Source organism: Stigmatopora argus, chromosome 6 (genome assembly GCF_051989625.1).
Source record: "Stigmatopora argus isolate UIUO_Sarg chromosome 6, RoL_Sarg_1.0, whole genome shotgun sequence".
In the NCBI taxonomy this organism is placed as follows: Eukaryota; Metazoa; Chordata; class Actinopteri; order Syngnathiformes; family Syngnathidae; genus Stigmatopora; species Stigmatopora argus.
In genome coordinates this window covers 11,653,026-11,664,938 of record NC_135392.1, presented here as the reverse complement: position 1 = coordinate 11,664,938, position 11,913 = coordinate 11,653,026, and the positions used below count along the sequence as shown (strand labels likewise).

The 11,913-nt window shown below is 39.6% G+C and overlaps 1 protein-coding gene across 1 annotated transcript; it reads right to left on the bottom strand.

Annotated features, from left to right (window-relative positions):
* Positions 1-1,475: 1,475 nt before the first annotated feature.
* Positions 1,476-11,626, bottom strand: vapb (VAMP (vesicle-associated membrane protein)-associated protein B and C). The gene is made up of 6 exons (XM_077602472.1): positions 11,317-11,626; positions 8,953-9,105; positions 5,134-5,237; positions 4,964-5,044; positions 4,705-4,881; positions 1,476-3,414 (listed from the first exon to the last, which is right to left on the bottom strand). Exons 1-6 carry the CDS (start codon positions 11,372-11,374, stop codon positions 3,259-3,261), a joined length of 729 nt encoding a protein of 242 aa, XP_077458598.1. The 5' UTR covers positions 11,375-11,626; the 3' UTR covers positions 1,476-3,258.
* Between the last annotated feature and the right edge of the window lie 287 nt (positions 11,627-11,913).

Genomic DNA, 11,913 nt, shown 5'->3' with positions numbered 1-11,913 from the left:
AAATTTACTCACATAACCCCAAAACTGAAGTACATTATTTTTATATACATATGTATGCCCTGATACTTAAACACAAAACTGGGATATAAGACTTTTTTTTAACATTTAAGTACCAATTATAGTAAATTTACTTACATAAACTTATAATAAATGAACACTTGTCGAAGTCCAATAGTTGTACATCCATACTGTATGCTTTTATACTTAAATATAGGAACAAATCTAGGATCAAATGAATTATTTTGACATTTAAACTGTAAAATTGATATACCTCCATCCATTTATTCAAGGGTGGTTAAATCATTTCCAAATAAAACTCTCTTTTTTTAACACTACATACCAGCGCAAAAGATGAAATGCGTAGAAATGGAAACTACAGTAACATTGGTGGTGGTCTAGCTGCTAAATTCAATATACAAGGAATTAAACAGCAATCACACACACACAGTATATCTATAAGTAATCCAACAGTAATAGAGAAAAGCCATGACAGACATGTAAAAACATTGTTGATGGACAACCTCTTAAACACAGTCGTTGGATTTAGGTATTAATAAGACAAATGTGTGGCATCGTGTTTCTGTTCTAAAGGTTGGACTCGCAAAGATGATTGAAAAGGTTTATTGTTGCAAAGGCCTCCAGACGGCATCGCCGTGTGCCAGTTGTTCAGACTCCAAGATTTCTTGAAGCCACAGCTTCATTTAAAGGCTATTGTTTCTGTCATTTTCAATGGAAAATGTATCAACCGAGTAGTATCTGAAAGCGTGAGATGTTTTTCGGTGATTTACGGGGACCGCACTAGGAGGACGCTTGCAAATCATGTTTGACAGCTTGACCTCCACGTTATTGGAGAATAAAGGCGGATTACTGGAAACTTTTTTGAAAAACGTTCATGTCAAGACGTCAAAATAAATTGATCGTCTATCGTTGTCAAAAACAGCCATAGGTAAGCAGGCTGTCTTTTTTTTTTTTAAAGATGAGAGCACAATGTATCATATTTTTAAGTTGTCAACAAAATGTACTGTTATTAGTCTTTGCATATATTGGGAAATATTTCCATAAGGGTCGCAGGGGTTGCTGGAGCCTATCCCAGCAAAGCACGAGCAGCGGGGAGACCCTGAATTGGTTGCCAGCCAATTGCAGGGCACAATGAAAGACTAGTAGTCATTGTGTGAATATCTTCTTGAGAAATACTTCCCAATTATTTATATATATAGGTATACCAAGCTAGAATTCATGCAAATTGATTGCTTTTTCATCTATATGTATCTAAAAAAAGGGTCCTCAAAGCTCAAACTAGATCATTATTAAATATAACACAGTATACAAAGTATATCAGTGGGCATTTGATTTTTCATCTTTGAGATACTTTACACATTTCCACCTAGATGCAGATTTCATTGAACTGTTAAATTAAAACAAAAAGTCCAGTAGCTCATCCACAAACACAGGAAATAACTTCAGACAAACAAGTTGGGACTTGAATTCCTTTAATTTATTAAGATGCTACATAGTCCAACCAGGTGGGATTTTGCTCTTATACACCAGAGAGACTACTTTGACTAGGAATACATCTTTTTCTTCTTCTTCTCAGATAGACTTATTTGTTTACATACATACAAAACAGTTGCTTAACTGCTTCAGGTGATGGTCACTGTAGTGTCTTGCCTGGATCATCAAGTATTTACATGTAGAATCGTGTGGTTCAGCTACAAATTGGTGGTGTGTCATGGCAGGATAGCACTGGCGAGATTAGGATCGATTTTGGTTTGGTTGTAATTCGCATTCTTCACATCTTTTCCTTGTGTCAGGTGCTTCCGAGTACTATGTGGTGCAGGTTTGACACCCTGACAATATTGACTTTATCCCCGTTCTGCTCCTTCAGCAATTCATCCTCGAACTGACCACCCATGAGATACAGTAGTAAGAACGTAAACCCATTTTCTCTGTGGGAGAACGAGCATTTTCTTATCCAAATTTAAGAGAGGAAACCATATCGAATTTCATTTCATTTTTCTCCAGAACAGTACGATTTCATGACCTGGTCCCTCGAGGCTTTCGCTATATATATATCATACGTGTAGTATATAGATAGTATAAATATATATAGCGGTACAGGAAGATCACACGCTTCACCTTAGTGCAGTAAACAACTTCAAATGCCGTGGGGATTATAATGTGGACAAGCAAAACAGATAAATGTGAGAACAAACAACAGGGATGGAGATCTTTTTTTGATTTTTAAACAAAAAAAGTGTAAATCTGGTGAAGGCATCTTACTACAGTTAGCTAAACATACATTTATAGTTGAAAAATGTATGGCTCAGTAGGAAAAAATGAGGAAAAGCTGCAAATATCGGTCAATCCCACGGGAACAAAACAACCATCCTTTCTGCATGCACCTTTTATGTGTGAGTGTATATTTCCAGGTGCGTTATGTGCATACATATTCGTGTATTGTAGTATCGGCCTGAGGAAAAACAAACTCGCTTGAACAACTCACAAGGCAAAGCGTCGCCCTGGTGAACATCAGCAGACGCCATCGAAAAACCTGACAAAATCTGGAGCTGTTTTTTCCAGGAAGCGGCATTAAAACGTTAAAGAGGTTTCACAACGATAACAAAAAGTCATGAAAATGAAACAAAAAGAAATTAAAACAAGAGTTGTGCAAATCTACAGCCAAATAATGACACCATTATAAAAGCAATTAAATTAGATTCCAAAAAAGAAGAAGAAAGTCTAGATGCGACATTCGGCCTTGAGCGCATGCGATCGAGATGCCGTGATAGCTAGAAGGTGAAACTTAAAAAAAGGACATACGAATCCTGCCTGGATGATTATTTGTTAAATCTCTCCCATGAGGGGGGGGGTTAAGGTGAAAGTATCCCCTTTTGGATATATTGTACAGTGGACGTGAGGAGGAAGAAAAATGACCAAAGACGCACTTAAAATTTCTTTTGCGCTGCCCCTCATAAAATTTGGTGAAAAAGGACAAGAATGATTTGAACACGGTGATTAGGCAAGACCCCCAACAGCTTGTTCAGAAGAAGGTGAATTATTTTTAGGTTTTTTTTCTTGTTTGCCCCCCCATACATTACAATTTTTTTCTGCAATATAAACGAGGCTCAATCCAAACGCCCCCCACCCGACAAAGCCCCGGCCTTTCTGTTCTTAAATCCTGCAATCCCCCGCGTTTGATTTCATCCCCCGAGAAACAAAGCATGCTTGCGGCCAGCCCCGACTCGACGACGCCGTGCTCTACAAGACCAATTTGGCCACAATGACGCCCACCAAAAAGAAGAGGATGTAGAGCGCGGCCGAGCGGGCGCTCAGGCCTTCGTCCTTCTTCAGGATGGCCGAAGAGTGCTGGGAGGAAATCAAGTTGCTCTTTCTCATCCGCAGGCCGTCGTCCTCCTGAAGGAGGGCCGACGTAGTTGGGAAGTAATGAGAGGAAGAGATGAAATGTTGGACATAGAGAGATGAGCTGATCAGTAAATCATCCCAGGGTTTTTTCTTCATATAAATTTGGAGCTGTATGTTGTACTGTATGTCTGAGATGAATACGTGGGCCTGACCCATATGAGCTATTAGAGGCTCGGGGCAAATCAGACGTGAATGAATATTACATGTTTTCCCTGTTAACCGTTTACAGGGTAAATGACAATTTTTGGTAAATATAAAATGTACCCCATAAAGATTCTGTGTCCACACCAGTGGACGTTTGGTATACAAGTATAGCTTGCATGACCCAAATTGTGATGACTGCCAGGTCTCAGTTATAAGGATTCATAAGGATTAATTTGTACATTTTTTTGATAACAGATAAAATAGAAATAAAATATGAATTAAAAAAAGAAATACACGGCTGCTTTGTTCTTCAGTTTTTGCTTTTTTTTAAACTAAATTCCATTATCTTGTATTGTATCTTTTTGTTGTTGCTGCTAGGTTAATATATTAATGACAATGAAGGATATTATCCTGCAGTGACAATTAGAAGTTGTTCCTAAAGTCGCCAAGGAACGGATTGAGGTGGATTTAAGGGATTTCATTTCTACCGCAATCTGTCAGGTAATTTCAGAGATTTTTTTAAACAAGAAAACGTGTTTGTTTTCCAAACAATAACATCTGATAACATCTCATTTTTTGAACTTTCCAGGTTTTCCCAGGAAGAAAAACAGCTTTAAGCCACACTGGCATGCATGCTTTGTAATACATGCCAGATGCATTGTGTCCTGAAATGCAAACCACAAGGCAGATATCTAAACGATGGCTATCAAGTCAGCAAAAAAAAAAAACACAAGCCTGATGTTATTGTGACCGTCACTGGGCTGTACTGAACTGACAGAGTAAATGAGGGCATATTCCCGAAATACAAGGGGGTTGGGGGGTGGGTGGGGGAAGTTCAAATGATCTACCTATGGCCTAATATTAAAGTACTGCTGAACATGGCTGAATTTCAGCAAAAATAAAGTAATTTAACTCTGCTGTTTAACTAAACACCGTTATAAAGTTTACCATTGGACGCTGCTTAATGTACTTTTATTTCTATTTTGGTATTGCGGACATTAGAAGGCCAATTTTAGGGAGGCGGATGTCATTCATGGCATGGGTGACTCATTCAAAACAAAGTGGCCTTACTTCGTCAAAAAAAATTGAAGCGGGTAGAAATCGCGAACGTTGCCGTGCGGGTAGGCTTTAACTCACCCTGATTTGTTTGTTCTCTTCCCGTAGCCTCTGAGCCTCCATCTGGAGCCTCTTGCACTCCTCCATGATCTTCTTAACCTCACCGTCATCCAGGGTGGAGCTGATGGTCTTGGACGGCAGTGAGGAGGACTCGGACTTGAGCAAGTTGGACGACATCTTGTTGGAGTCCATGTCGTGCTGGTGACATACAGTTCAGTAAGTTAATTAACTGTGGTGAAGTAAAAACAAAACAAAAATGAAAATAAAGTTAAGTGCTCACCATTTTTTCATTCTCTGTTGGCATCTCAAAAACACACCTCAACTTGGAGTCCATCAGCTCCTCTGGCTTTGCCTCCTTCCACTGGCGAGTGGGGGGAAAAAAAACACAATAAAATAAGTCACCAATGAGATCAGAAAATAAAAAGTGAAATAAAATGCCAGCACACTCACCACACCCTCCATGTCGGTCATGTCCGGGGGCGCTAGCATGGACTGAACCATGAACTTGTGTTTGTTCTTTTCATTGGGGTCGTAATCAAAAGGCTGCAGCATCACTGAAAAACATTAAATGAAACAACGGCGTATTATTGTTAATAACCATCTTTTTTTTAATTCAAAAATATAAAGTTCAAATAATACAATCAAACCATTTGATTTTAAATACAGCAATTATCCAGTTTCATGAAAATATAATGAAATGAACAGGTATAAAAATCATATATATTCATTCATTATTTCAAGTTAAGTCATTTTTTTCCTGAATGCTATTAAAATGCAGATTTTAAATATATTTTCTGTTAACAGATATTGAATACAATAACAATAAACTGAGTAAGTCAAGCACCCATGAAATATATTGTGATCTCTAAATTCACTATTTCAATGTAAAATTGTAGACATTTTTAGGCCTAGAATGTAGCCTACACTAGGAAAGGGATTTGTTAGATCTTAAACAAAATCTTCAATTTGATTATCAAAATACTCACTAGTCACATTTGAGGCCCCTTCAAACATTGGTATCTTTAATCTAATTCCAAGCTAATGTTAGTTACCATGACGGTGAAACAGTGACAGAACTACAAGAGAAGGGTTAATTGTTCTAACAGCTCCCAAGCCTGTTTCTCCCTTTTTCTTAGCATTCCATATTCCTTTAACTGAAAGCAGGTGCTGCGCTGGAATAGCACTTGTACCGATGGCCACATCCGTCGATAGTTCGCTATTTGATGTCATTCCAAGGCTGAGAAGGTATTTTCAAGCTGTAACATTGATTTACAATGATCACTTTCTTAAGCCAGGTCTGGCGGCGCATGGAGGATGGCTCAACTGCTTGCTAATGGGGGAGATCATTTCTCCTTTGACCACTATTTTTTCTTAATGTGGTTGTAAATTAGAGACTTATTGTGACATCGGCGCCATGGGGCTGCAAAAAAAAGCCTGTTCTGCGGCTTTCTCGCAAATCAAATGACCCGCTAATGTCACACCCGGTGTAACCATCAAGAGAATTTTTACTTGTGGCACATGCCAATTCTCCCTCCATCGGAGATTTGCGGACCACAACGGCCATCGGGGAGGCTCAGTAACGTAAAGCAGAAACAGACGGCACGAACAGATTGGGAACGTCCTGTTTCAATCAGGCCCAATTTACAAGGCAATCCAACTTGGGTCCGAGGGGACGCCACTGGAGAACGGAGGCAGGAAAGCGTGTAAATTCTTTGGGCAACACAGTATCACATTAAAAGGTCCTTAGCATGGGAATGTTCTCCCCCTTGGGGTTTTGGCTAAGAGGATTTGGAGTGGTTGGAGGATTTTTTAAAACATTTTTAGATGCAGAGCTTTTAAATATAAGCAAAAAAGGGTATTTTTTTGGTAAAAGCTTGATTAATGGTGTGATTTGGTGTTTCTACTACATGATAGGTCATCGTTTATAAAAGGACAGAGGTTAATTGTTGGCAGCGCGAGGAAACGGGATGCTCAATCGCCTGCTTGTTGATGATGAATGGAACAATTTGAAGGCCAAATAACGAGGTTGAAACCTTTTCCTCAAAACAAATGAGGACAGAGTCCTAAATCTGTGTTCAGGTGAGTAGAGAATCATCAATTTGACTATAACTACAGACCAATCTCAATGACAAAACTAAACTTTTTTTTAAGTGTAAGAGTTTACTAAAAGAAATCTCAGATTTTGATAGGACGTGTTCCATCTGACAATTCACCAAGTTGTATATAAATCTTTATACTTTGTGATTTATGACTCTGAGTACTTTAATACCCGATTTGCACTGCACAAAGGAAAGTTGAGGTATGAACATGATGGAATTGTGTAACCTTATCATTGTTTTCCAGAGCAAAAGCAGATGTTACTGTATAAATATCTTATTTTGATTCATTACAAAGCCACTCATTTGATAACAACCATTTACAGTAATGTTCAACTTATTGAAATCTAACTGGAATAGGGCGTAGTAACATGATATGACTTGTTACTCAATCAGATTAAATTAAGACATGCATAAATCTATGTTATACTTATGTCTTTACTAATGCTGGACTTGCTAGGAGACTGAATAGTTGATAGTGAACACAACTGTACCTGTTTATTTGCTGATTAATTATTCATGATTCATTGCTGATTCATTGTTTCCACTTAATGGGGAAGTTATTCAATATAATGCAAAACTGAAAGTCAAATTACCCCTTGAAACTCAAAGTTATGACGTGGACTGGAAATTAATTTAAAAAAAAGAGCAAACTATTGCCTGAAAATCAATTTCAGGAGAAAAATTAGGAGAAACACTCTTTTTGAAAAAATGTCTAATGGCAGTCACTGTATCAGGACATAAATTATGAGTAAATGTTGCCTAAAATCACACATGACGCAATACACATCACAATTACTACTATGTAATAGGTGGCTTTTTGTCACAAAAAGGAAAGGGTCCGTCCAAGGTCAGCAAATGTGGACCTTAACTGCAGCCAGGGAACAAAAAGACATGAAGTGAAGCAGACTCGTTGGTCCGTAGGGAAAGCCTGCCAGGATACGAGCGCTAACGCTAACAACATGTATTCATATTTGGGCCTCCCGGCCAAGCAGGATCTTTTTCCTGATTCCCCTCTCGTGGGTACACCGCGTCCAAATGTAAATCAAAAGTTAAAGAAAACAGTCTTGCAGGGATTTAACACAGCCCACGGCACTTAAACCCGCGTCCCAACGGAGGGATCAGGCTACGACTCGGTAGGTATCCGTTTGTCGTACTAATGGCAAGCTAATGAGGCTTATTCAGCAATAAAATAATTGTAATTTCATATCCAGGCGTGTTATTCCGCTTCTGGCATTGCTCGGAATGTTCTCGCATCTCGGAATTTCAGAATAGTACGTTTCCATAAGAAACAAAGTGTTTGTGGACAGTTTTTTGCCTTCCAAACATTCATGGAACATATTATACCAAGATATAACGTCGAGTGCAGCATGGCAACGTTCCTGCGGTCGAGGTTACTCGTAACATATTTACTTACCGTCAAGCGTATCAACATTGCTGTATCGAAACCGCGGGAGAAAAAAATCCTATTTTGATATTCGACCACTGTTGCCTTTTTCCGGTTACAATATTCCTAGTAATTAGCAAAACTGAAACTCAATGAGTAAAAACACCTTAGTTGGCAGGGAAATAATTGTTCAGTGAAGTATGTTCAAGTCTTACATTAAATGTCAGTTTGGGTGAATCGATTTTGCTATTTTTCAAACACTAAATATTTTTGGGTGATGTCGCTATGCTATTCAACTGAAGACGGTCAAAATGATGCCACAGTTTTATGGAGGATGAGGGGAAACCCTGCTTTACTTCTCTATGTAGGTTGTAAAAAAATTACCATGGCAACGTGGCCTGATTAAAACAACTTCAAAGGCAGTCTGATCTATTTTTACCTGACATGTTATGCGGAAACGCAGACTACTTATTTTATTGCAGTGACAAATCTCACCTTGGTCTCAATAAAGGGTTTGACAAATTCTAACATTTGGCACTCATTAATGAGCCAACTGGCCACCTACAGTGGATGAGTGGACCGTGTGTTTTCGTCGCCCACTGCTGGCTGACATCTGCAATTACACAATGTGATCTGAACGTCCCTCCAAACACGTTTAAAAAACTACAAGAGAAACTAAACAACATCAACAGCATTTACAATGACATATTTAGTCATTGAATGGAATGACGCACTTAAACCGGCAGTTGAATTGCAGCTTTGTTCACAAAACCAACGTGTAATTACCCGAGACATTGATAGAGGTGCCCGCATCGATGATTCCGCTATTTGGCCGCACGCAGTACCGGCGTGGCGCGGTCGTCTTCACCTTAAAACACACATTCCTCTCTGTAGGGTTGGCGAGCTTGAGATTGGTGGTGACCACGTCAGAGAATGGACCTGCAAAAACAAAGGTGTGTTCAAGTTACCACAAGACATAGATGACCCTGAGCCAACTATTTTTTTAACCTAATAGCAAAAACAACATCGTTTTTTTTTCATTAGTGGAATTTTGATAATTTCAACACCAATATTATGCAACACAGCCCTCTGCCGGGCGAGTTAGAGCAAATCTGATAACCAGCGCCTGTGACAACCAACCCTGTGCTCCCTTATTATATAAAAAAGCTTACATATTACTAAAAATATTTCAGATCAAATGTGGATACTTGACATAAGTCATAATATGACAATATAGTGATTTTATTAGCAGCTTTTGTAAAATAGAATTGACTTTCGTAATATCAATTACACATTAAATTGTCAGTGTGTTTTGTATTTTTCTATTGCTTTCATAGGCAACGAACTACCTTTGGCTGAATTGCAGTAACTGCGTCCTCTGCTGGTCGTTGCCAGGTGGAGCATTCCATTGACTTCCCGACAGTTTTATAATGTGTGATTCCTCACGGTCGAGCGCTCTAATTCAAAAATTCAATTTACTTAGCTGTGCTTTTCCCCACGCTGTCAACCAAGTCGATGGTTTTCCCACACGTTTTATTTTTACATCTAAATGCAAAATCATGTTGAGACATGAACTACACACATGGCTGTACTTCCAAATTAGCATTGGCTCGCGGATAAAGTTTCATTCGACTCAGCAAACATTAGAGTGACAGAAACTTTCCTCCCTAACTGATTGAAGACAAGAGGTGGGAGTTCAGTGCAGTTGGAGTAGCCCAACTTGATGGATATGCCATGGCCGATTGCTGCAAAAGACTTTTTTCATGTTACAGATGAATGGAAAATGTTATTTGGGGTACTAGTATTGTCTTGATGGCGACACCCTGAGCGAGCAATGACAGGCAGTAGTGATCTTTCACGTTTTGCAAGATACATTTTTTTTCTTGAATTATAATATTTTGAAATATATTACAGTATCGGCCACATTGTCTTGCGTTAAGGCATTTCGTCTTTGTCACCTTACAGTTTCATGTATGTCGACTTTTTATGTGCATATAAGCCATCCCCTCGATTCAGTCATTTTTTTGGTTCCACAAATGCGGCTTATATGCAAGTAAATACGGTAGAAATGTTCAACTGCATATCAATACAAAAAAAGATAATACTATTTTATATTACTACAAATGTAAAATATATTTTTTAAAGTTCTTAAATTAACTCTTCCAGTGCCACATACAATGACAGACATTCAATAATGTGGCATCCAATCACCCTTCTACCTTGAATTTAGTTTGTAACGAGCAGACGTTCAACTCATTTTACCTGGTAAAGTAGCGGCAAATTAACAAGTCAATTGGATTGGATATCTTATCCAGCCAATGTGTTAACATGAAAAATGCAAAAATATACTCTATTAGAAGTGCAAAATCAAATTTACTTCAGTAAGAAATTTCTGGTGATCTATAGTAGCACAAAAACAGATAAATAGATGAAATTCGAGACTCTCCCAATCAAATATTGTATTGCGACAATTCGAGATCAAAAACTTGATACTTTTGACAACCCTGATCCAAAGTATGCTGATTACCATTTAACTTAAAAATGTGATTAGTCGAGCCTGGACACCGGCTGATTAATAATGACACTTGAACATCTACATAATTTCACATTAACCCTTCCTTCTCGAAGGTTTTTTATCTGTTAAAAGCTGTACAGGTTATCACCCTGGAATTTGAGTAGGGGTGTGTAGACTTTTTATAACCACCGTAGCTGACAGCTTGTCAAGTGTGAAACCGACGGGGCGAGCCAGCCAATCAGAGGGCGAGTTAATGTTAGCCGGTTACACCTGCTCGAAACGTCGAAACTCACAAATGAATTCAAAATCCGACGATTTTAAACACATTTCTCCTTCATCACACACTTTCTGGGGGTGTTATGGCATTGTGCGCGTGGCTTTTCATTAAAAAACGAGGTTCCCTTCGGGGGGAAATGTGTGACGAGGCCTTGTGTGTATTAGCCGTCACATGCTAATCCAGCTAGCTGCTGTCGCCTCACCCGCAGTCACTCACGAAGCGATCGGATTCTCACCGTCGACTCTTTAGAAGCTGCACAAAATGGCCCACGGAAGTGACTGACTCGCTTTCATCCCATTTTCTGCCGTGCCAACCCTCCCGTCCGAGCCACTGGGGCCCTTCCTTCCCTTCTCCTCACCTCGGAATTTCAGTTCGTGCTGAGGCTCCAAGAGCAGAACCTGTTCCTGCCTGGCCATGACCCAACGATCTGGAGCTGAAGCGGGGGAAATGGGGACTGGGGAGCCACTTGTGGACGGTTCTTGCGTGTCAGGGACTCGGCGACAAGACTAGCCGGCCCCCCGGTCACCACTGGAGCTACTAGCGATGGCTGTTGTGATGCAGCGGCCAGGAAGGGAGTGAGAGGCAGGCCGGTGACGTCACTGCCTCTGCATTGCCACCCAGCGGGGAGGGTGACGGGGTGACGAAGGGTGACGCCGGAGAAACCACAGGCTCTGTGGGTGCTTCTATGATGTGATGATGCGAACAAATTATAGTTTGAAACATTCCTAAGGATGCTTGATCGCTGCTAGACCACCCATTCGAAATGGATTGGACGTCTGACGTCGTCGATGGCACTGGAAGATTAGCATTCACACAGTCAGACCTCCCAGTTTAAGTAAATTGCGCGTTAATCCTTGTCAATGACACACGATGAGTTAATAATTACTATTTTATTTGTCCAAAATAAAAGTGTTTTAATTGGACGAACAGAGGAAATCTCATTTTAATTTTATTC

Bases quoted from the DNA above. Each gene is read 5' to 3' on its own strand.
- vapb (XM_077602472.1), bottom strand. From the start codon at position 11,374: ATGGCCAGGCAGGAACAGGTTCTGCTCTTGGAGCCTCAGCACGAACTG. The intron at 5,045-5,133 runs GTGAGTGTGCTG...CCCACTCGCCAG, and splicing joins TGACCGACATGGAGGGTGTG to TGGAAGGAGGCAAAGCCAGA. The intron at 3,415-4,704 runs GTGAGTTAAAGC...GCCCTCCTTCAG, and splicing joins AAGAGAACAAACAAATCAGG to GAGGACGACGGCCTGCGGAT.